Source organism: Alligator mississippiensis, chromosome 7, assembly GCF_030867095.1.
Source record: "Alligator mississippiensis isolate rAllMis1 chromosome 7, rAllMis1, whole genome shotgun sequence".
Taxonomy (NCBI): domain Eukaryota; kingdom Metazoa; phylum Chordata; order Crocodylia; family Alligatoridae; genus Alligator; species Alligator mississippiensis.
In genome coordinates this window covers 42,235,050-42,260,329 of record NC_081830.1, presented here as the reverse complement: position 1 = coordinate 42,260,329, position 25,280 = coordinate 42,235,050, and the positions used below count along the sequence as shown (strand labels likewise).

Genomic DNA, 25,280 nt, shown 5'->3' with positions numbered 1-25,280 from the left:
GACTACAACTGCTAAACAGGAGATTGAAAATATTTGTAGGACTTGGTACCTGTGTTAGTAGGTAACTGAGCGTGAGGACTCTGTAAGTCCCTTCCAGTTTTTATAATTTCAGACCCTTTGTAGTCAGGTTATGTGGTAGTCCAAGATGGTAAACTGAAAAGAACAGATTTTTGCTCACTGTAAATCACTAATTATATCGAAGCAAGAATTTTGGGGTGAGATCTTTTATTGGATCAGCTGCATTGTTTGGAGGGACTTAGACAAGCTTTTGAAACTCATATTTGTAAGCTTGTCTGTCCCAATCAGAAAAGGCTCTTTGGGCAGATGTGATATCTTTTATTAGACCAACTAAATAGCTGGAAAAAATTTCTTTGCAAGCTTTTGAGCACCCTTCTTCAGGCATAGGGAGAGTCTAGTGGTGTTTGCATGCTCTCCTGCATAGAATAGAAGCCAATATGCAAAATGCAGGTCTGTGAAAATGCAAATGTGTGGCAGAGACGATCTGAGGGAATGAGACACAATAAGTGAGAGACAGGTTGGGGGAAAGGAGGAATGTAGAAGTGGTGATAGAATGTAGCTGGTAAAATGCAGACCGGTTACCTGGTAGGCATGTTGTTATGCCTTTGTCCTTAGACCAACACAGTTACAGCCAACACCCTCCTGTCTCAACCATGCAGTTGGTCCAAAAAAAGACACCACACCAAAAAAAATCATTGCCTCCTGCATATTTCCTTGACCAGCATGGCTGTAGCATCACTCCAACACTACCAAAACAGTATCAAGCATATTGCAGACTGTTGGCCAATAGAATCTTAATTCTTCTCCTCAGGTACCTCTGTTAACAGCCCTTCACACCCTGTCTTTGTGCTCAAAGAAACTAATGTTTTTTTCTTTTTTTCCTTTTTTGAGAGAGAAACACCTGTTTGCAAAGAATAAGACTCATTAGCTCATCTCATACTGAGTGATGGCCACTGAATTGCCCTTAGGGTATGGGAGCGCTTGTTTCTTCCAACCTAAGTCAAATCTGATTTGATCCAGGTAGGAGTGAAGAAGTGCCAACTGCTTGAGGTAAACTGTGTTGATGGAAACTAGAGATCTGAAGAGTCCAGGACTCTTGCAGACTCCTCAGAGAAAGTGTTATAGCTATCACTACACAAGGAGCATGAGTGAAGTGGAGCGTGAGAATAGTAACTATTTCAAATGGGAGCAAAATAAATGGGAAAACTGGCTCCTGATGATGATATGATCCAGTATGTTTAAATGTATCAATGGGTGGGAATGGAGCCTTTGTACTAAACTGTTTTGATTAGGGATGTATTTTTTGCTTAGTACTGTTCACAGACATGCAGGCTGATGTTTATTGATCCTATTAGCTTTTTGTTGCAGGCATAGTTGGCAGTTAAACTAATAGTGGGCACCGTTAATAATATAAATAAATATTGCTCCATATTTTGAAATAAATGTGACAGGTATCAATAGCATTTGGTTCAGCTTTCTCAATCATTTAAATCCATTGCTGAATTGCTTCTTTTTTAATATGCTTGGCTGAAAGAATGGCATAAAAATCAGCTTTCAGAGACAAGATGTTAGGATCTGAGATGATCTATTTAATGGACACTTGGCACTAGTAGACAATGCAGCTCCTGCATTCCCTATTTACACAAACCCATTTAGCTCTGGAAAGAAATTCTGAAAGCTAAAACAAAAAATCATCGCACTGTTTCTTTTGTCATTGCCAATGTTATGCAGGACACCTTGCTGCCAGTGCATTTTTCTCCTGTTTTTGTTAGACCAGCATCCTTGAAACATGATAACAGCATTAATGATGAGCATAACTTCATTTGCCAGCCCTCTCAGTGCCATGCTCAAAATCAGAAGCAAAACTTCCTGACTCTATGCCCTTATGACATTCACCAGCAGTCTGTGTTTTCAGTCAGACTTGAGAAATTATGGCATGAGTTTTCTTTTTTCTATACCCTTTTTTCTTTTGACAACCATACCTGATTCCTTCCACTGCCTCACCTGCTGGTATTATATCTGTAGCTTAAGATGGTTTGTCCACTTGATCATGCAAAGAATCAGGCTAGTGGCTTCATTTTCACACTACTCATCTGTCCTTTCCCTTGCTGGAAAAAATATTGTTGTACCCTTAGCACAAGGGACATGCAAATTAGAAGGCTTACATTTTTTTTCTCTCAATGAAATGCTATAGATTCCAGCCTTCTTTTATCAGGCATAGTCAAATTATCTGAATACAGCATGTGGATCAGTGATCAGCAGCTGCATTTTGGAAGCAAATGTCTCAGTACCTATCTAGATTGGTAGGCATATCAGTAGTTTTAAATATCTGGCCTAGGATCTTAACAGCATCCAACTTGCCCATAAACTAAAGCAGCTTAGATAAGACAAGATAATTTTCTCTCTCTGAACCTGATTCTCCAGTCTCTCTGGGCTGGGGACAGACATTCAGAAAACCTGAGCCTGAATTGATCCAATCTTTGCAGGTTACTCTAACCTGGCTAGGCTAAACTAGTTTGTAACTGTAAAGACATCCCCTCTGGGCTGAAGAAATGCTGGCATATGCCTGCAGTGGCTCAGACTAGAAGCCAGGGGGCACTTGAGCAGCCCTCCTTTCCCTTCCACAGTGCTGAGCGGAAGGGGTGCATGGCCAGGCCCCAGCAAGATGCTCTGATTAGGGAGGGGGTCTGTTCTCCACCCCACTTTGCTGTTGATAAAAGAGCATTGAGTTACACAGCAGGGAGTTACACAAGGAGTTATTAGTATTTATCACCCCATCAAACAAAACAGACGTCATTAATTCAAGCTCTTCTTAAACAACTTTTTCCAAGGAAGGAATGAATGGATGTTACCAGCTACCTGTTGATTAGCTCCAAAAAGCCCTAAGCTGACACTGTCCTGTTTGCCTTTGTCCTGTCTACCACAGTACAGACTGTGCCCAGCATGTGGTATGCTAGAGGTGTCTGTGTAAGGCAAAGGAGATGGAGGAATCCCTGGTTGAGCACGCAGTGTTGTGGAGGGGGTAGGCAGGAGGTAGCCAGGCAGATGCCTGCAGTCTCTGCCAGAGATACAGCCAGGGAGCAGAGGGGAGGCCATCCCTGCTCTGAGCTCTGCCCAGAGTTGCAAAGCAACTGGGATGCTGGGGGACTCTGATTTAACTTAAACCAAGAAGGGGTCTGGGACAGACATTGCATAAACCAGTTTGACCCAAATCAGTTAAATCTGATACTACATTCAACCAGGTTTATCTCAAACCAGCTTCAGCCATTTTCAAACTGGTTAATGTGCACTGAACATCTGTTCTGTTACAGATTTAAACCGTTTTTTGATCACTGAAACTGTTTTATGTGTAATATCTGTCTGTAACCCTAATGACTGCCTGAGTGCAACTGTGGAGACTATTGTGTTCTTCTACCTTGCTTTCACATAGATCATGTCTTGTTGTTTTATGAGGTTGCACCTTTAAAACTATAGACCTCTTATGAAAATCTTCATGACCCTCAAATCTTAACAGTGAAGGGGTTCTCCCTTTCTCATATTTTTCTAGTATATGTTTAAAATGTTACATGCTTTAAAAAAGAAAGCCAGAACTGTTCTATACCCAAATGAGATACAACTTGTGTTTTTTTCCCCACCTCATTAACTGTGCTAACCCCAGTGTTATTCATATATGCAATTATCAGATGCATCAGAAATACTAAAGAAAGGACATATTGCTGAGGGTTTTTTTTTTAAATCATGATCTTCACAGAGAGGAACTACCAGTCATTGCCTCGCTGTTCACAGTTTCCCAATTTGAACTCAGAATTGTGAAAATGCAGAAACTGTGAATATGTGAGCTGTGAACACTGGGAGGTGGTGAGATGGAAGAATGGGTAGGAGCTTACAATCTCTCTCAACTGCAGTGGTTACAGCTTGCAGATAAATGATTAATTCTGGAATAAGTAGATTTTTCAGTCACCGCAGCAGAAGCAGCCGTGACAGCTGTAGTCAGGATTCCATAATGGTTCCCACTGTAATGACTCCTCTTTCCTTTTGCTCATCGTGTTTTCACACTCTCAGTTTTCTGGGACTTCTTAAACTTCAGGCAGAATTTTCCAGACTTAGCTTCTAGGGGCAAATTTCATTAGAGCAAACAAGTTATGTTGTGAATAAGTGTAAAAGTGAGAAGAAAAACCCACTTCCATTGTGTGGTGATTTATTCTGAACAGTTTTGGGGGTTTTTTTTACAGCTGGAGTTTGTCTATAAGGTGAAGTGTCATATAGAATCGGCCCACACCTGAGGAACTGTGCCTTTCACTGTCCTAAAGGAAATGACTTTTGAGTGAATTATCAGTTTTAGAAAGTCACCTAATGAGTTTGTGCAGTTCATTTTGTTGCTAAACTCATAAATGGCATCATTTGAGGAAGGATTCACCTGTTAGTTTGGTTTTAGAAAAAAACTTTGTTAAAAGTGCAGATACTACATCAACAGGTGTAGGTTGCAGCTGTGTTGGTCTAAGGACATAGGCAGACAAGGTTCTTTGGGTGAATCTGATATCTTTTATTAGACCAACTTAAATAGTTGGAGAACAATTTTTAAGCAAGCTTTTGGGTTCAAAAACCCTTCATCAGGCTACAGAAGTTTCAGCAGTTGGTGTGTGCTCTTCCTGGATGGAATGAAAAGGAAAGAAGCCAGGGGCTGGGCTGGTATGCGTACAAGACAGGTAGTCAGTGAAAATGTAGACTGAGGAGTCAATGGGTGAGAGACAGGGTGGGTGGGGGGGAAGAGAAGGGGGATGAATAGTGGAGAAGTACCTGGAGAGTCAGATGGCAGGCAGGTTATAATGTGTCATAAATCCAATGTCTATATTTAGTCTATGATTCTTAGTATCCAGGAGGTTGATGAAGCGGAGTTCATAGGCTCATCTCTGGGAAGTGTTTTGTAAGTTTCCTTTGAGGATCAGGACTGAGAGATTGGAGAGAGAGTGGTTTTCTTGTGAGAAATGTGCCCCTACCGGTAATTGGGCATTCCTGTCTCTGATAGATTTCCAGTGTGCGTTCATTCTGGTGCTCAGTTGTTGTTTGGTCTCTCCTACGTATTTTCCATCAGGGCATTTGGTGCATTGGATGAGGTGCATTACATTTCTGGAGGTGCAGCTGTAAGATCCGGGAATGCTGAAGGCTCTGTTGTGGGGTGTAGTAATTGTGGGGTGGTGGAGATGTGTTGGCAGGTTTTGCATTTCTTGTCATGGCATGGTCTGGATCCATTGTGTGTGTTCTGGGTCTGAGGAAGTTTGCTTCTGGTGATGAGGTTAGCGAGGTTCGGTGCTTGTTTGAAGGCTAGGATGGGTGGCTCTGGGAAGATCTCTTTAAAGAATAGGGTCTCTTTCTAGTACAGGTTGCAATTGTTTGAGGATTTTCCGTATGGGTTCAAGGGAGGGGTGATATGTCATTACCAGCGGTGTGCGATTTGTGGGGGGTTTTCTTCTGTACTGCAGCAGTTCTTCACGTGGTAATCGCACCATGCAACTGAGCTGATTACCAATGTAGCTACTACAAGAAGTTTTGCCATCTCTCCTGATTTCCTTACCACCTACTAAACAGTATAAGTTGTGCACTTAAATTCTGTGCCAGAATTGCTATTCATCACACGTATACTTGGACCTAATTACTAATTAATTTTCCCTAGGTAATGTAGGTATTTTTCCCTGTGTGTGAATTCTAAAGGAACTTTCTCAGAACATTCTGCAAATGAGTTTATTGAAATTGGAATTCTTTCATCAAGGTGAGAAGTAACAGTTCATCAGCTCTTAATTAGGTTGGACTTTTTTGAGAGCATTTTCCAGTTTTCTGACAGAAAGATGTACATCTTGTTTCTCTTGTGGTGAGCACAAAGAGCAGTCTTACCTTGAATTAACAAATCAGTCTAAATTTGTGCTCTTTTTCGCCTCATGATGATGAGCAGCAAGTTCAGTAGATCACTGCAACTTGGGCAGTGAACATCAGTTGTCACAAAAGAATGCTTATTTTACAAGAGAGTTTAACTGCTATTTAATTACATTTTTTCTGCATAGCCAATGGTTGAAACAACAAATTAACATGAGATTACAGAGAACCTTCTGGATTCCAAATGCTTTACCAGCATCAGCAAAACTTTTTACAGGGAGTGTGTGTTGTATACAGACGTTAGTCTATCCATTTTGCAGATAGCAGAACTATGGGAATAGAAAAACTTTTAACTTACCTGGGGCTGCTCCAAGTCAGGCCTAGTATCTTAAAAGGAAAACATCACCAGAGAGTCAATACCATGCTCTGGCTATGGCATGATCATCTTTTTCTCAAGGGCTATATTACTCTGGAAAATTTTCACAGTCTCATGTTGGACATTGGCCCAAATCCCTCAGGAATCACTGCACGTAGGTGGTATGCTGGGGCCTGAGACAGAGATTGGGGACAGTGGTCTTTATTGTTGTTATTAAACAAAGCAGTCTTAGGCCATAGACACATAACATTTATTGTGTCATATAAGCTGTTCTAGTGGCACAGAAAACAACCATCCACACATTAATGCTGTTTCGCCCATTTATAAAAATGGCCAATCAGCCACAAAAATGACAGATCTATGTCAAAGAAGTTGCTGTTTCAAGCAGGTCTGGAGAGATCCCTGGTATCCCTCAGTGCTTTGCTCTCCCTCCTCCCCTCCAAGAGGGAGCCCAGGCAAGGGCTACTTGGATGGTAGCCCCATTGGGTGTTGCCACAGCAGCAACAGATGATCAGGCAAGTCTTCAGTGAGTATAACTCACTGACAGGCCCCATGGAGGCAGGGGGAGCCAAGGAACAGCACACGCTTACACCCTGGCTGGAGACCATGCCTTTGTGGTGACATTGTTGCATGCTAACCCAGAGCTGGTTCATATGTGCATGTCCCAAACTATTATTTTGTAGTGCTACAAGCATCTAGGGCGGTAGTTTTCAACCTTTTTAGACTCAAGTCATTCTTCATTAGGGTTAAGGCACCCCTTTGGAAAATGCCAGCTCTTAGCTTTCGCTTATTTTTTGACTGTGGAAAAATAATGGAGCAATTCTGTTGGAAACAACATAGAAAACCCACAACAGGTCAGAAAGATTTTGACACTATGGCTTAAAAACTCTGACTCTATCCTGTAAATCATGTGTAGTTGTTTGCACTCCTAATGGTGCTAACCTGGTGTAGTACCCTGGTTGAGAATCACCTATCTCAGACCTAAAGCAGTACAAGCAAAATATGATTATTGGCATGGCTGCTCTGTAACATGCCCATTGCATACAGGAAAGCAAGTTTTATTTGCATTTGGTATAACTGTTTAGTGTGGAAAAATATGTCACATGGACACTTAATATGTGTTAAATGCACTTAATGTGTGTGTGTGTGTCCAAGTGCTCTAGGACTAAAACACATGATAAATATGTGTTTTAGTCCTTGAGCACTTATTCCTATAATAGCAACCTTATGACTTTTTTGTGAAAGGAGTATCTCCAGATTATATTAAGTAATATGTGTTCAGTTATCATCAGCCTGTTCCACAGAGATAATATGAGCATTTTGTGGTCTTTCAGCATGTCATGATGTACCACTCCCAGCCCCCCTGTGTGAACAGCAAACACCTAGCTTTGTGAACTGAACTGAACCAGAGAATGTCCTCCTCATCCCCTTGCAGGAGGGACATGAACTGAACTCATGACAAGGTGCTAGACCTCATTACAATGTAGATTGAGGAGAGAACCATCACTACCACTGCCAAGGGCAGGAAGGACAGCAGACAAAACAGGAGGTCTGTCAGTGCATCGTAACCCAAATGGTGGTTCAGGGGTACCAGCAGGACTCACAGCAGATCTACATTAAGCAAATACATGAAACCTCAATGTGTTTGGGGAGGCATGCCAACAAGGTGTGTGTGCCACGAGAACCACAGATCCCTTCCATGAGGAGCTATGTAGCATCCTCAAGGCGGACCATGCCATCCCTGCCACACCATACACTGTATGCCCATGGGCCTGGTACGTTGTGATGATGATGGCAAAAATTACAATGAAGTCCCCTTTCTGCTACCTGCTACTGAAACGTCCATAGAGAGAGCATGAGGATACCTGCTCAGTCAATTTGTTCCCTACCTAGACCCTGACCCTGAAACAAACCCAGGATGCACAAGATGGGTTATTGAGAGCCTCATTGAACAGATGGATATGAACAACTGAGAACCAATTGCTGATAAGTTTCAATAATTTAGGGGGGAAAGGGTTACTGGTGGGGTGACTTGGGGCTCTGGGAATGCCTCATGGATTGGGGGTGATTTGCTCTGAGGATGATGCATAGCTCAGCGTTCACTTGGGGTTCACTGTGGGTGTGGCACACTCCTTAGAAAAATGCCTAGGGGCACGAGTGGCAATCAGTATAGATTGCCCCCTATCCCTGGGATACACCAAAAGGGAGGGGGCATTGTGTTCTGCACAACACAGAAATGAAAATTGGTGGCAGACCCCTGCTTAGACCATGGCAGTTGTGCATGAGCCAATGGCCCAATTAAGGCATAATGGGCTAGTTAAGATGCTCAATGACTGGGACAGAGTTAACCCTAGTTAAGGGTTAATTCATGCATGCATAGCAGTCAGTGGAAACCCAATCTTCCTTCCGTACCCCACCCTACTCCCAGACCTCCCTGCCTAGCAATGGCAGCTCATAGCATGTTGACTCAAAGTTAAGTCTGGCCTGTGAGAGCTTGGGAAGTTCCAGTGCTGGTGCCACCCCAAACACATAAAAGGACAGTCCTGTTCAGAGGATGGCTTGTAGCTGAAAATTTCAGAACCAGTTAAATCTGATGCTGGAGGACCTCAGGGAGTCCTCTCCACACTGAGCCAACATTACTGACAGGTGGCTTTCTGCCTATGACCACCAGCAGAACCAGTCAGAGCTGCTAACAACTTTTTAGCATGCTTCTGCGGCTTAGGACTGCCAGTTCCTGGAACTGGAGCAGGGACCAGGAATCGGCCCTCCATGCATCCTTCCCATCCATTGCAGAGTCTTGCAGATACTTCCTGGACAGAGCAGCTGCTGCTGCAGAGGTGTATGTCCATGCTATGACAACAAGGCAGCAGGTCCTGGTAGCTGCGTACTGTCCCCCACATTACCAGATGCAATGGCACCGTTGCTACCACAGAAGATGGCCACCTCCTGCCCATTGTCTCCCACCCTTCCCCAGCCAGTAACTTCTGCCAGATGGTCAGTAGGAGTAAGGGGAGGCTGGTTACCATGTGCATGCCTCCCCATACTCTAGCTGCCCGAACCAGCTGAAGACTTGCACCCCGGGGCATGACTGGGTGCCATACAGGGTATGGAAGTCTAAACAATGGGCCCATTGGACACCATGGCAGGGGCAGCTCTTCCTTTCCTTAGGGCAACAGGGAATGCCACCTCCCTCCCAGGTTCCTGCGCCCCAGGCATGGACCCCAAGGATAAGGTGGGAGGATGGACCCTGACACTATCTACTTCCACCCAGTTCCCCAGCAATGTGGAGTCAGACACATCTATTAAGATGCAGTTACTGAGTGCCTCCGAACCATCTTGCTCACTGCAGGGGGTTCACTTCCACATCACACCCTCCCAGCTAGCAAGGAGACCTGTGGAAAAGGGACTTGGGTGGACCTAAAGCCACCCCACACCACTTTTAGTGCAGCTTGACAGTTTATTTGAAGAAATAAAACAGTTGTGAAATTTGCCCTTTGTGTGCTTCCTGTTCTGGCCTCATCTTGAGTCACTGACATCCCTAACCCACCCATTGGCTGATGTCTTGGTTTCCCCTTGTCAGCCAGCCCTCACAAACCCTGAGTGCAGGATCCTGGCTCCCCCATAAGTTTTCCAGCACTCCCATTCCTCAGTCTCCCCTTCCGTGTCCTCCACAACCCAGACCCCCACAACAGGGAGCATTGAGCCCACTAATTATCATGAAAGATGTTTACTGAGGTGTTTTAGAAAAGCACATTAAAGGGATACTGTGGCTTATGAAGGTCTCCTGTATTCCCTCCCATCCAGCAGGATGTGGTCCCAGAAAGTTGTCAGTCAAGGTTTCCTTGATCAGAATAGCCTAGCAGTGGTTTTGAACAGGAAGTTTGGCTGGGAGTACTGCTTCAGCCTGGGCACCATCCAAAGTGCCAGGGGCTTCCACCACCTGTGGGTCCTTCTGGGGCCAACCTGGTTCCCCCTTGCCTAACATATATTGTGGAGGATATAGGTGGTGGCCAGGAAGCTGGGAATGTTCCTTAGCATGAGTTTTGTGCAGACCCCTAGGGAACCAAAAGCACACTTCACCACCTTTAGGTGCTGAAAGACACTTTCCACCACCATACCACAGCTGATGGTTGGGAACTGAGGACCTTCCTCCTGTGGTCTAACTAGCTGTATGACTTCATGAGCTAGGGGGAGCAGTAGGTAGGCCAAATCACCAGTGATCAATGGGGGAACGATCAGCCTATCCAAATCCACGGTGAGATTTCCAAGGGCAAACTGTCCCTGCTCCATCATTTCTGAAAAATGTGGGTGTCGTACCCAGCCCAATACTGATGTTAGTGAAACACCCCTGGTGGCCCACAACACTCTGGAATTTAACTGAAAGGAACCCCTTATGGTTTAGGTAACTTGAGGTGTGGTGAGGGTGGCACAGGATACGTATGTTGGTCCCATTGGTGGCACCCATGCAGTTTGGGAAGGCCATCTGTGCAAACCCAGCAATTACCTGTGGGTTCACAAGTCGAATGAACTAAGGTCCCAGCTCTTCGAGCATAGTGTCACACACTTCATGCACAGCTGTTGTCACCACTGTACACCACACCAAACTGTTTTAGTGATGGAACAGAGGCTGTTGGTGGCTCCATTCACCAGGGCTCACACCTCTTGATGAACACAGGGAACTAAAGCCCAGTGCCCTGAAACTTGAGCAGGGGACCAGCTCAGTGCAAAGGTCTACGAATGTGCCATATGCCATCCTAAAGTTTCACTGTCATGGCTACTCTTCCCAGGTTCCAAGCATGAGCTGCTCCCATGAGACCAAGTTCACTAGTAGTGCTCAGCAGCAATGAGATGGCATCTGATACCAGGCCTGAATCACCCCAGTTTGCATGGCATTTTGTTGTGAGTCCTGTAAGTGGGCCACCATGATGCCCATGGCAGCATTACAGTCCTCAAAGTAGCACCTCACCAGGGCCAGGAGCTCAGGCTGCCAAAGCCTGGAGTGCCTGTGGATTAGAGCAGTCAGGACAAGGATTTTCTCAGTTGTGCCACTTATCATCTCTAGGAAACCACTGGAGATCCAATCCCAAGTGGAACAGTCAGTCAGAGATGGATTGGGGATTATGTGCCAGGCCGGGGAAGGACTGAAATTTACATCCTCGCTTCAGTGAGACGGTCGGCCAGTCGGCACTTTTGTCTGTGCTCTGCTGTTTTCAGGCACCGTCAGGAATATGGCAAAAGGTTGCTACAGCACGTTTTGGCAAGAGGCCTGCTCACTGACCTTGTAGCAGGAGAGCATGAGCTGTGTTTGTGGAGTTCATAGTAAACATTACTGCGTGCCTGCCCAGAACACCGCAGAGGGGTGATACCGCACAGCATTCCACAGATTTAACACGGGCTAACTGTATAGAAGGCTCTAAAAATGAAGCATCTAACCTTATTAACAGCTTCAGATCACATGCAGGGTACTGAAACACTGATAATTTCACTACAACAGAGAAAATCGCAAGGCCTGACAATACTTAAATTATTCAAGAACAACACTGGAGAATTAAATAAGTTCTTTCCAGTGATGCACAAAGTGTAAGAGAGCAGACTCCATCTAGCCTGCCAGCTGTAACCAGGATTTACCTGCCTTCAGGAAGGATCCCGTCACTTCATCAGTCTAGTTTGTAGTAAGGACAAACAAAAGTGAGAAGTGGCTGCTCAGCGAGCAGGAAGTAGTTGAATCACTGTTCATCTTGATAAGAAATTCAAGGTGAAAGTGTTTGATAAACTGTGTGCAGGGACAAGTGGTGCTTCAGGCATGTTCACTACTCATTAAAATGAGATCTTCAGCTAAGTACTTGTTAATGGGATCAGGATCTGATTTTCCTTCATATTGAGAACCCTCCATTAGAAGGCACTTTTACTGATGGGTTAGATGTCTTCAAGGACTGTTGGCAGTATGACAATTCCCAACATGCACTGATATCTTTAAAGAAAGAAACAAGCTTCTACCTAAGGAGATTAAAAAAAACAAGCCATATTCTAAAAAGAGGGGTTCCTAGAGGGACAAGCTCTCACCTTATACAAGTTCAAGTACAGGAAAGGTAAAAAATAATTATATTTTAAAAGTTTTCATTTAAATTAATATATTTCCAAATAAACATATTTAAAATTCTGATAAACCTATGTTATGGCCTAATTTTATAATCTATTTAAATTAATTTAAATTAAATAAAAATCCCAAGCAGTCAAAGCTGTAAAGATGGACTGCTGTATCAGTTGTGGTAGTAACTAGCTAAGGACTTGGAACCAGAATTTGTTGTTGTGCTAAGGCAAACAAGGTTCTTTGGTCAATGTGATGTCTTTTATTACACCAACTAAATAGTTGGAAAGATTGTTCTTTGCAAGATTTTGGGCACAAACACCCTTCTTCAAGCATAGGGATAGTCTGCTGGTGTTGTGTGTTCTCCATGGTGGAATAGAAGCCAATATGCAAAACGCAGGTCTGTGAAAATGTAAATGTGTGGCAGTGAGGATTAGAAGGAATGGGAGACAATAGGTGTGAGACAGGTAGGTGGGGGGATAAGAGGGGATGTACATAAGGGGGGATGTGCACTTGGTGATAGAATGTAGCTGGTAAAATGCAGACAGGTTCCTTGGGTGGTATCAGATGGCAGGAAGGTTATAATGTGCCATAAATCCAATGTCATAATGTCATAAATCCAATATAGACATATTTAGTCAAAGATTTTTTGTATCCAGTAGATTTATGAAGTGAAGCTCGTAGATGTGTCTATGATAGGTGTTTTGTAAATTCCCCTTGGCTAGGGACAGATATTACACATAAACTGGTTTAAGTGATCAGAAACTGGTCACAGGACCTCTAACAGAACAGATGGTCAGTGCACATAAACCAGTTTGAAAATAGCTGAAACCAGTTTGAGATAAACCTGGTTGAATGTAGTATCAGATTTAACTGATTTGGGTCAAACCAATTTATGCAATGTCTGTCCCAAACCCCTTCCTGGTTTAAGTTAAATCAGAGTCCTCCAGCATCCCAGATCTTTTGCAACTCTAGGTGGGGCTGTGTTCTCTGCTCCAGCCCAGCAGCGCTGGCCGTTCTCCTCTGCTCCCTCACTGCAGCTCCAGCAGAGACTGCAGGTACAACAGCATCTGCCTGGCTTCCTCCTGCTCACCTCCCTCCCTCCCTCCCTCCCTCCACCACTGTCTGCTCAAGCAGGGATTCCCCCCTCCCCTCTGCCTTACACAGACACGTCTCAGCATTAGCAGCATACCACATGCTGGGCACCGTCCGTGCTGTGGGAGACAAGACAAAGGCAGACAAGACAGTGTCGTCTTAGGGCTTTTTGCAGCTAATCAACAGGTAGCTGGTAATGTCCCTCTGTTCCTTCCATGGAAGAGGTTTTTTTCAAGAAGAGTTTGAAGGCTGTTGTTTTGTTTGATGGGCTAATACATGCTAACAACTCCCTGTGTAACTTCCTGCTGTGTAACTAAATGCTCTGTTACTAACAGTGGGAGGGGGGGAACCCCTCCCTAATCAGTGTTGTGCGGGTCGGGAGCAGTCCGAGGCCCTTTTTTTGCGCGGCGGGCTGTGGCCAGCAGCCCGGACATGCCAGGTCGGGGAAGGCAGGTGGCACGCTAGAATTAGGCACGGATGCTTATTGGTTGTTTAAGATTGTTTACTTACACCGTAGATGGTCGCGGTGCAGGCTGGAAAGCTTCCAGGAATACTTCGCTTAAATCCTAGTTTTAGGACTCGGACAGAGCTCTGGATTCACTCACAATTCACTCACACAAAGTTTGCTAGGCTCCGTGGAACTTGTGCGCACAGGGAAGGGTACATCGAGGGATCGTTCGGTGACGGGGAGAGGCGAGAGGCTGTTCAGACCCCTGTTGCCTTCTTGATATTCACGCTGGGTCCAATAGGCTCCGCAGTAGTTAGGGATCTTCACGAGACGTGAAGTCTCCTCCTCCTGATGTTCGTGGAGTCCTCCAACTTGGGCGGAAACCACTCAAGCCTCTTATACGGCTAGCAAGCCAATCGCTAGCCGCCACATAGGAATAATTTAGAACTGACCAATAGTGGGGCACAAATCTGAATACAAATGGCGGGAACTCCTTGCAACGTGCATTTCTGTGTTGCAACGAAGAAATGCACCCTGCAAAGAAAGCTACAAACGGCGGGAAAATAATTTAGCAGTGCCAAAGCACACACAAACAAAAAATCACACCCTTGGGTTATGACAAGTGTGTCCTGCCAGGGCCTGGCCATGCCCCACCCTTCAGCTCAGCACTGAGGAAGGGAGGGCTGCTCCAGCACCCCCCTAGCTTGTAGCCTAAGCCACTGCAGGCAAGTGCCGACATTCTTCAGTCCAGAGGGCATGTCTCTATGGTTACAAAACGGTTTAGCCTAGCCAGGTTAAAGTAACCTGCAAAGATTGGATCAATTCAGGCTCAGGCTTTTTGAATATCTGACCCTAGCCTTTTAGAATTAGAACTGAGAGGTTGGAGAGGGAGTAGTATTCTTGTGACAAGTGTGCACTCACAGGTAATTGGGTATTTTTGTCATTAGACTAACCAGCACCCCCAAAACATGGAAGATATCAAATTTTGACACACTAAAACTCTTGTTGAAAGTGGTAGACTCGTGTGCATATGCAAAGGCAATATTTTTTGTTTTAATTTAGTCAACCAGTTCATTAAACTTCATTCAAACCTGAGAATTTGATTGGAAGTTGAAGCAAGGAAACAAATTTTCTCTCTTCCAACCCACAAATAAAAATTAGATCTCACAGTATGAGCTCCACTAATTCTAAAATATTGAACCATGTGGCAACCAGAAACAGTGCCTTTATGACAGATAATGCTCCTTTTAATAAATCTGTTTTAAATGTACAATGCATTTGTGAAACATTTTTCTTATGTCCTACACACTTAGTTTTCTTACATTTAACTATTACAAAACAAATTTTAAAATGCTGAACTTTGAATTCAGTTCTAGTTCCTATCCAAGTAGAGCTTAACATAAATCCATGAATTACAAAAAAACCCCAAAGATCAGCAAGCAAAAAAGTAATGTATCACAACCTTTCTTGAACCAAAAAAAAAAAAAATAGAACTAAAATATTCCAGTTCACAATAAAGTTAAAACCTACTATATACCTTATTCTAATATTCCTTCTTCCTACTTCTTAAAATTGATGACTTTTCTCTAATATCAATCCATATACCTTAGTTCAACCTTGCCTTCAGTTCCCCCAACACAAATTCAGTAGGTTCAGAATGGTTGTGTAGACAGACCAAAGGCAGAATCTCATCTACACTCTTTAACTTGCTGTATTTGCCACAACATAGCCACATCTCTATGTCAAACTGCCCTGAAATCCTGAATGTAGGGTTCAAGATGAGTCAGCTAAATGTTATGTTTGGGTCTAAACAAAAGCAGAATGCAAGTCCTAGTGAGTAAATTGGGGCACAAGAAGAGCTTCTTGCCCATGATGATCTTGGCACCAATTCAGCAAAGCACTTAAACACGCCTCATCGTAAAATGCACGCTGAGTCTCATTATAGCTAATGGAACTTAAGCACATGCTTAAGGGGTTTGCTGCAGCACAGTCATGATGTTTGTGCTGATTACAGCTGCTGGAGAATTTTTCCATTCAACTTTCTTTTCTCAGTGACCAAAACTTCACAGAAAAGGATTGGTTTCAACAAATGACCTATTTTGAAAAGAATTGAGAAAAAGGTTTAACATTGTTATAGTTAATCTAATTTTAGTTACCAGAAAAATGCTATCATATAAAAATGGAAGTTTTAAGTAGTATCACTGAAGTAACTCAGTCCCTGTGTGTTCAGATTGGAACAGCTGAGGCCTGGTTTACTGATGGACCAAGAATCCACAACTCATGGTGAAGCTGAAGGTGCTTAGCATCTCTTCAGGTAGGGAGAATCCCTCTATGGAGTCTCAAGAATTATCCACAGTCGGTAGCCAGGTTTGAAAAATGTGGATATTAATATTTGAACATGGCTGAGAGCCCCTACTGTGGCAGATCAAAGACTTATATGGCTATGTAACTTCCAGTATTGCCTAGATGTCGCAGATAATTATGCAGAAATAGGATTGATTTTTCCATTTTTCTTATGTAGCTGGCTGAGCAGTCCCCCTTACAGTCCTCAGACCCAGCTGAGTGTTTGAGTCTTGGTGGAACACCACTCTATTAAAACAGTCTGTCAAAGAGGCCCTTGTTGCATGGCTTTGGAGGATTACAAACCCCACACTGTAAGTATTGATGGGGGGGACATAACAGCTGGCTCTGGCCAGGCTATAACCCCATGCCCTGCACCCCACCATCAACATAGAAATCCCACTGCCGCTGCTTCCTCCCCTACTGCTGCTGTGACCGGACTCCAGCTGGGCTGCACCCTTGCATCTTGCCATCAGTGCATAAATCGGGAGGGGGGGGGCACGTGCCCCTCACATGTCACCTATGACAGTACCCGTGATAGTGGGAAAGTACCAGGATGCAGGACTTTTATGTCTCTTGTCCATCCTGAGTACTAGTTTCCTCATCTCAGCCTTCAGGTGCAGAGGTGAGATTTTTGTACTTGTGTCCTGGGGCAGAATAAAGGCAGAAGTCAATAGCAGAACCACAGTCAGCCATGTTAGTCTATGGGTCCCCACTGGATAACAGTGCCCAACAATGTTGGGCATTTAAAACCCTGGGAAAGGAGACCAGGTAAGTTTTAAGACTTTCTCCATGATAAATTTACCAAAAATGTCATCTTGCTGCTTGTTACCTCCATGTTCTCTCTTGTGTCCTCTATTTCTTTCATGGATAGTTATTTCTGTCTTGTGATAAGCTGCCCATTAGTCAGCTACACTTCAGAGGCCTAATTATTGGAGCCCCTGAGTTCTCTGGGCTTGGTAATATTTCTTCCTGTCAAAACTACTGCAAATAGTACATTAATGAATATAGGATGACCAGTGACCTGCCTGAGTGGGCATGTTACATGAGGGGGTTGGATTACTGCATAATCCCCAATTCTCCATTTGTAGGTCTGTCTTCCTCAATGACTTGTGCTGCCTTTATATTTGGTTTACACATTCTTTATAGAGATATTTCATGCTGTAGGTTTCAGTCACTCATCTTCCCACTCAGGTCACATAACACAGAAAAGATCCATCAAAACAGGTGACCTGACATACAACAGGGGCAGTTGTTAAATAGAGAGTAAAAGCCAAAATAATTGGAGAGGAAGGATGGGAAGTCAGCCCAATCACACAAGTAACACTGGTTAACAAAAATAAACCTTTTTTTTTCCTGTGTGGGAGATCAGCTGAGCTAGTAGTTCTGTTTTGTGTCACAAGAGAAGGAGCTGTGATGTAACTGGCTTGTTATGGTAAAATAACATCATTTCTGAGTGCACTCTCCCCCCTTGCCATTGCTCAGAGGTCTCCTTGACAGCTCACCCGTGGCGGGCTATCAAGGAGCCAGTGCTTTCCGTTCCCTACCCTCCTGAGGGTATCCCAGTATTGACAGATGTGTACAACTATTCAAGTTGGCACAAGAGAAGAGAGATCTTCCTGGTGGGAAGTACTCTCTTTTTTGCAGGGCCAGAGGAGTGTGGGTCAGGACAGGCTATGAACCTTTGCAAGTGGGTCCCGGTAGGAAAAAGGTTGAGAACCACTGCTCTAAGCAACCACTTGATCAGTATTTTGCCATGATGATCGGAGGTCCTGGTGATGGAGGACTGAATGAAATGCAGAACTGGAAACGGTAGGCAACTGAAGATTCCTTCTTGTTTCACAGTGGCCAGTGTGGTAGCCTTGGTATTGTAGTGACATTTTCAAAAATGTTACTACAGACATTCAATTTACACTCTTTAGTTGATATTCCTGACCTGTTCTGGTTCTCTTTTATGTCTTCCACAATCCATGCCAAAAATGGCTGGATCTTAAAACTGTTTATTGATAGCTTATAATTCTGTCATGCTTGGGCAGGTATGTTGTGCATACAAGGCCAATTCATAGGGTTTGTTAAAGAAAGCATGTAGTTCATTTAATTATTAATATCATAGTCTGTGTTTTCCCTAAATAGATAAAAAAAAAAAAATTCTAACATCATCTGTGGCTGAGAGTTGAGATCCATTACCGAAGCTTTCTGGATTCCCTTGGGCTCAGTGGCTACTGATACATATCTTCCAAGCCTCACCAGTTTAGCCTAAACATATAAGTCTGCTTTCTATGCAGTGCTCAAACAAATATATTTATCTTTCTAAAAAATCTTCTAAAAATAGATGAAAAATTGTGCAGGTTACTTGTTGAGGGCCAAATTCTGGAGGCTTTATTCAGGTGAGTAGTCTGACTGCAGTGAATTTAGGTGAGTAGGAATTGATTCTGAATGCACATTCAGCAAAGCACTGACAAATGCACTTCCTTGTTTGCTAAATAAAGGATAGTGTACTCACATGCTCAAAGTCAAGTCCTGGTTTGAGTATTTTGCTATTTGAAGCCTCACTGTTCCTGAGTGTATGAAAAATGTGCCAGTATGCCTTGAAAGAAGTTGCTTTCATTTGCTGTTAATGAGTTCAAGGGTAACACAGTCATTTAATTTCTGGTTTGCAGCTTTTATTGCATACAAATGTTTCACAGTAAATCAAGAATTTGTTTTGCAGTTTTTAAATGTTGTCCAAGGTTTCCAGACTGGTTCATACATCGCTCATGTGCATTCTCTTAAACAGGATTACTGGTATGTACATATGAGTTTTGTGTCATGCAATGCCAGTACAGATGAGAAGTGTTTTAACATCTTCAATCTTGACAGTCCTTTGTCACACTGATTTATGCAAATCAGTCAGGGTTATGAACAGCTAGAAATGGGGTTACTGAATTTACATTTTACTGTAAGCATTCATCAATTACAGCACTTTTATGGGCTGTGCATGGGCACATCCCATCAGTCATCAGGTCTTGCCTTGGCTGGCTTGGTTGCATTTCCTAGTTGATGCTGACCAAGGAGAAATGGGATTCTGAAGAAGCATGACCCCTTGCAGTCTAATGGGAGAACAATTAACAGTGTCTTTTCAGCAAGATACTTTTTATGGAAGTGCATGCATGTGGTTTTATTTCTGGATGAGAGTTAAGCTATAGAGCAAAGAGGCTACAGATCACCCTTTTCTACCTCAGGAGCATACCTTCTAGCCAGTGTCTTTATCCTTCCAGTTGCAGCTCAAGACTTAAAAATGTGAATGGGGGTTGAGATCAGCCAAAAGACAAGAAAAGGTGTCATAGGACCCTTTTCTTCCAACCAACGGAGCAGTGGTAACAAGTAGTTGACTTTAAAATGGCCCAGTAGAGATTTGTTTCTCCTGCTAACCTGTTACCCTCCTTGTTTTCTCTTTTTACAGGTTATTTCCAGGATTTGTTGAACAAGTCAGAGAAGGCCCTCTATGACACATTCCCTAGCATGTATGGGGAGCTATACATGCAGAACATCAAGCTCTTCAAAGACTTATTCAGTGAGTTGCGACGCTATTACCGAGGCTCCAATATCAACCTTGAAGAAGCCCTCAATGAGTTTTGGACACGCCTGCTAGAGCGGCTCTTCAAGCAGTTGAACCCCCAATATCATATCACTGATGAGTACCTGGACTGCATGGTGAAACACTCTGAGCAGCACAAGCCCTTTGGCGAAGTCCCGAGAGACCTGAAGCTGAAGGCAACAAAAGCCTTCATTGCAGTGCGCTCCTACGTGCAGGGGCTTAGCGTGGGCAGTGATGTCATCAAAAAGGTGTCTCAGGTAGGTCATGAAGCAGATGCCACCACCACCATTGCCAGGTGTGCAGTCTTACACCCCTCTACTCCTCACAAATCTCAAAAAATCCTATTTGCTACTGATTGATATTGGGTGGGCGTTATCTGTATTTCCCTTCCTTAATTCTTCCTTATGAATCTGGCAGGCTTGTTGATACTGAACATCTTCCAGCTGCATAAACAATTGCTTAAGGATCACCTGTCACTAAAAGGAAATAACAAACAGGGCTGTTATGGACACTGACAGAAGAGGGGAAGGGCAGCACAGCTACCCACAAATTATAATTTACATCAGTTTAACCTGTGGCAGGGTGCCATGGAGACTTTAGTCACCCAGACTGTATAGTCATTCTTTTGCTTGCATATATTCCTAACACTTCCCTGTCAAGGAAAGTGCCATACCTTTAAATCATGTTTTGTTATTTTCCCCCTTGATGGTGATATGATTTAAGGCACGTAAAACTGACTTGCAAAGAGTGTGCTGGGAATGCATGCCAGAGGTGTATTTCAGTGGTGGGTGAAGAGATTCTTATGTGTTTATACAGCAGTGTATCTTTATACAAAGCATGCATACTGCAAGAGGCAGTTTGTAAAGTGCATTGGGATCCTTGGGGATTAAAGGTGCTATATAAATGTAAATTAATGCTGTTGAATGTGAGGTTTTAGTCGGAAAAAATTGTATACATCCTTTAGTACAAAAGGAACCTTTCAGAGCAGAAGGAAGGCTATTGCCCACAGACAAGGTATTCAGATTTTTACAGAGGCGGTGTGATGTAGTCATTCCTGGGTCTGTAGCTGAAAACAATGGCTAGCAAGGGGAAAATCCATTCTATAAAATGGCATGCTTCATGAAGAAATGGCAAACAGCAAGTATACGAGTCGGAGTGTGATTAAACAGTGAATGTAACAAATGTAATACCAATTAATTTCCTTGCCAAAAAACACTTCGTAAAGGACAGTATTAATTTTGATGTGAGTCCAGCATTGGATCTCAAAAAGAAACCTTAATATGTTAACAGTAGCAGATGCTTTCAGTTATCAGTATGGTTCTATAAAACTGTTCAGCCACATAAAGGGCTTTGTACATCTCATTAACGTCACACTGCCATGTGAGACTGCTAAGAGGAGAGGCGTATAATTTAAGCAAAATCAAATATTTTGCATAAATTCTCTGAATTGCTGGGATCTCCAGCTTTTTATGTGCATGATTCTACTTTTAGCCCATATCGGGTAGAGTCTAAAAGAATAAACGAATGGATAACAAATTGTTATCTCTTTCCTTTTCCTCATCCTTAGAACTTTCCCTTTGTGCATAGGGCAGTCATAGTCATAGCTTTTCATTCATTGGTTTGTTTTCAGCACCAGTAACTTTTGAAATGCAATACTGTTTTGTGCTGTTGATGAATATCTTTTATCACTCACTGTCATCTGCAGCTTTTTAAGTGAGTGTTTTATTTAGTACTATATTTATGTGATTCTCTTAATCACTTTGGCATCCACTCATTAAATAAGGTATATGTAAACTATGTGCAAAATGATCCACTTGCTGGATCTAGAAAAAAACTAAAACTCCTTTTTATTATTATCTATTTCCTGATCGAATTAGATCCTTTATTCCCAGATGATCTGCCCTCAATGAAATTTGGGAGAACCACTTGTTTTTATAAACAGTAGCCACATAAAACTGTAAAAGTTTTCCAGTTTGCTAAACGTTCAGCAAACCTAATTCAAGGATTAAGGAGACTAGTGAGAAGTAAGTTTCACTTTACAAAGGTCTTGACTTTCAACAGGTATAAAATACAAGGCCCAATTTTCTACCAAGTTTGAGATGAAAGCTTCTTTAAGCTGAAATTTTACTGTTTGCCCCCAGCCACTTGTGAATGTTGTGGTCAGAAAGTCTGAAGAAAGCCCATGGAAGCCAGTTTGATATGGACATCCATAAATAATAATCTGGTTTTGCACTTGTAAGAAACTGTCCTAACTTTTTTGAACTCACATAGTAGAAGCTGCTGGTCTCTCTTAAATTGCGCTTTTAGCATAGGGCTGGTCCTCCCTGAGTTGCCCTAAGCATGGAAAAACTATTAGAAAGCAGTTGCTATAAACTACAGATAATTGTGTTGTAAGTGTGTGCAGTTCATACTTGTTGGCACAAAGGGACATCTAATTAGGTGACAGTAGCACTATAAATGCTAATAGTGAGATATCTATTTGTGTAGGTTCTTTGAGCTATCAGTCCTTTTTAAGTCTTTGATCCTGCAAGCTGCTTGTGAGTGCACCATGTCTCTTCTAAAACTCGTTGTAAGATCTGGCCCTCCGACTCCCACGTGACCTGTTTTGTCTGCCTTTTGCCAGGGTATGTCAATTTGTAACACTTTCATTGAGGATGAAGGATACAAGCTCTTCCCACAAAATGCAGTGCAAGTGATACTAGGAAAACTACTGCTCTTTGTACCAGGTTTAGAAATGAGAAGGCTTAGAAATGGGGAGAGCCTTTTACGTGGCATAGAAATGGGGAGAGAAAGGCAGCCTGTCACTGGCTACAAGACAGACAGGAATCCGATTTTTAATGACTGCTGCCTCCCCACTTGGCCCAAGTTTCTCTTCCTTTCACCAGCTGCTGAAGCTTGTATCATCCCAATGTTTCTGCCAGTTTCTGTGCCGCATCTGCCCCAGCAGCCTTCATGCACAGCCACTCAAGCTGTGATCGAAAGGTGCATGTGCAGGTTCTGCTACGAGGCAAGTGGAGTAGAATCTGCCTGCTTGGTGCAGGGATCCACATCTGCCAATGGAGACAGAAGGTCTGGTGGGAGCAGGTCAGCTGTCAAGAAATGGCATAACCATTATTTATCCTTACAGTCACTATCAATCAGCCTTGTCACCCTGACAAATTTCCAACATAACACTGGAATATGAAGCTTTCCACTCCCTGCTTCTTGGTCCAAACATGGCCCCTGATAGCAATGGAAAATATACCATCTGTTCAGTGGTTCATGTAAAATGGTCTTGGGGGGTCCCAGTCTGTTGGCAAGAAGACTCGTATTAATGCAGTGTACACAGCTGACATCCTTGGTAGCTATCTCAGCAGAGTCTAGATGAATATGTGGACATTCAGTGTAGAGAAGGTTGCACTTCTGCCTCCTACCATATCTGGTCTGGGGATGGAAAATCTAATACTGTTGGATTGTCAGTCATTTGGGTTGGTCTAATAAAAGATATCAAATTCACCCAAGGAACCTTGTCTGGACTGTCAGTCAGGCACTTTTCACAAGCATTTCCTTATTTATTTTAAGATGGCTGTTAGTAAGATATAAAAGGTCCCACTTATCATCATTAATATGTTGTAGGTATTTGAAAGTGTGGATGACAGATGTTGTGGCAGGAGCTCTCAGTATACTTATACCATGTGTGTATGCATGTCTGTTGAGTCTCTTACCTCAAACTGCCTGTGTTCATTTGTTATAAAATCCAAGTATGTCTCCTCCTGTGAGCCTCATTGTGTGCTTACAATAGTAGATTTGGTAGCAAGTGGCTAAGTAATCCTTCTGGGGAGCATTGCAGCAAAGGTCTCTAGCTTAAGATCCATTCTCTTTGTTGCATGCCAGGGCAAGAGAGAAGAAATATCCCACTTTTATCTCAGAGTCTTTTCTTTTATTATGAGATTGGCAACTGCCCAAAAATAGCATTTGCTGTGAATCGGAAAGAGCTTCATCTGAACAGGTGAATATCTAGTGTTGAGAGACTTGGAAGCTGCCAGTTGGTGCTCAGTCTGCTCACTTGGTCCTAGTGCATGTCATGTTCCACTGTTGTTAATCGCTTAACGGGGATGAAGGGAACATGGAGATGACAAACTTTGGAACCTTTTTTTTTTTAAAGCCTAAGACAGAAACAAGAAAAAGAGAATAATATGGGGGAGAAGGAAGCAAAACTGGACACATTAAAGTGAAAGTACTAACAGGGAAACAGCTACTTGAAACAGTGTAGCAATTAAAAGCAGAGCATCAATGTGATGAACAGGTATATCCTAGTTGCATTTTTTTATTTCTTATTCCTATTAAATGAATTAGTATCAGGGAACCATGGTCAAAGGCCAGAGCCATTCAGCTAGGTGTTGCACAGACAGTACAAAAGGCACTCTTTGCCTCTGTGAAGCCATACTCCGTATATCAGACAGAATACAGCAAATGGAAGAACAACAATGGAGACACTTTCTAGGGACAGACATTACACATAAACTGGTTTAAGTGATCAGAAACTGGTTTAAACCTGTAACAGAACATAAGTACCATGCACATAAAACAGTTTCAAAATGGCTGAAACTGCTTTAAGATAAACCTAGTTGAATGTAGTATCAGACTTAACCAATTTGGGTCAAACCAGTTTATGCAGTGTCTGTCCCAGACCCCCTTCCTGGTTTAACTTAAACCAGAGTCCCTCAGCATCCCAGCTGCTTTGCAGCCCTGGGCAGGGCTCTCTTCTCCAGAGAGCTGAACTGGCCTCTCCTCCCTGCCCCTCTGCTCCAGAGAGCTGGGCTATCCGCTCCCCTCTGCTTCCTGGCTGGAGCTCCAGCAGAGTGAAGTCTGCTTGGTTTCCTCCTCCCCCAGCCCACACTACCTGCTCAAGCAGGTATCCCTCCCCTCCCCTCTCCCACAGCATGGACCATAACCAGGATATGGTATGCTACCTAATGCTGAGAGGTGTCTGTGTAAGGCAGACAAGACAAAGACAGACAGGACAGTATCCACTTAGGGCTTTTTGGAGCTAATCAGCAGGTAACTGGTAATGTCCCTCCATTCCTTTCTTAGAAAAAGCTGTTTAAGAAGAGCATGAACTAATGAGAGAGGCTTTTGTTTTGTTTGATGAAGTGCTAAATACTATCAACTCCCTTGGTAACTCCCTGCTATGTAACTAAATGCTGTTATCAACTCCCTGGTGGCCCCCTCACTGGTCAGGAACAGTGAGGGCAGGGGGGCGAGGAGGAGAGGGAAAACCCCTCCCTAATCAGAGCATCCTGCCAGGGTCTAGTCACAGCCCCCTCAGCTCAGCACTCCAGAAAGGAAGGGAAGGCTGCTCTAACACCTCCCAGCTTATAGCGTGAGCCACTGCAAGCATGTGCCTGCATTTCTCCAGTCTAGAGGGGATGTCTGTACGATTACAAACCAGTTCAGCCTTGCCAGTTTAGACTAATCTGCAATGATTGAA

At 43.3% G+C, this 25,280-nt stretch overlaps 1 protein-coding gene across 1 annotated transcript in view; it reads left to right on the top strand.

Annotated features, from left to right (window-relative positions):
- The window catches only part of GPC1 (glypican 1), a 374,567-nt gene that overhangs the window by 299,705 nt on the left and 49,582 nt on the right, over positions 1-25,280 (top strand). The window contains exon 3 of the mRNA XM_014599190.3: positions 19,676-20,067. Within this exon, the coding sequence (XP_014454676.1) occupies positions 19,676-20,067 (392 nt within the window). The remainder of the gene's footprint in view (positions 1-19,675; positions 20,068-25,280) is intronic.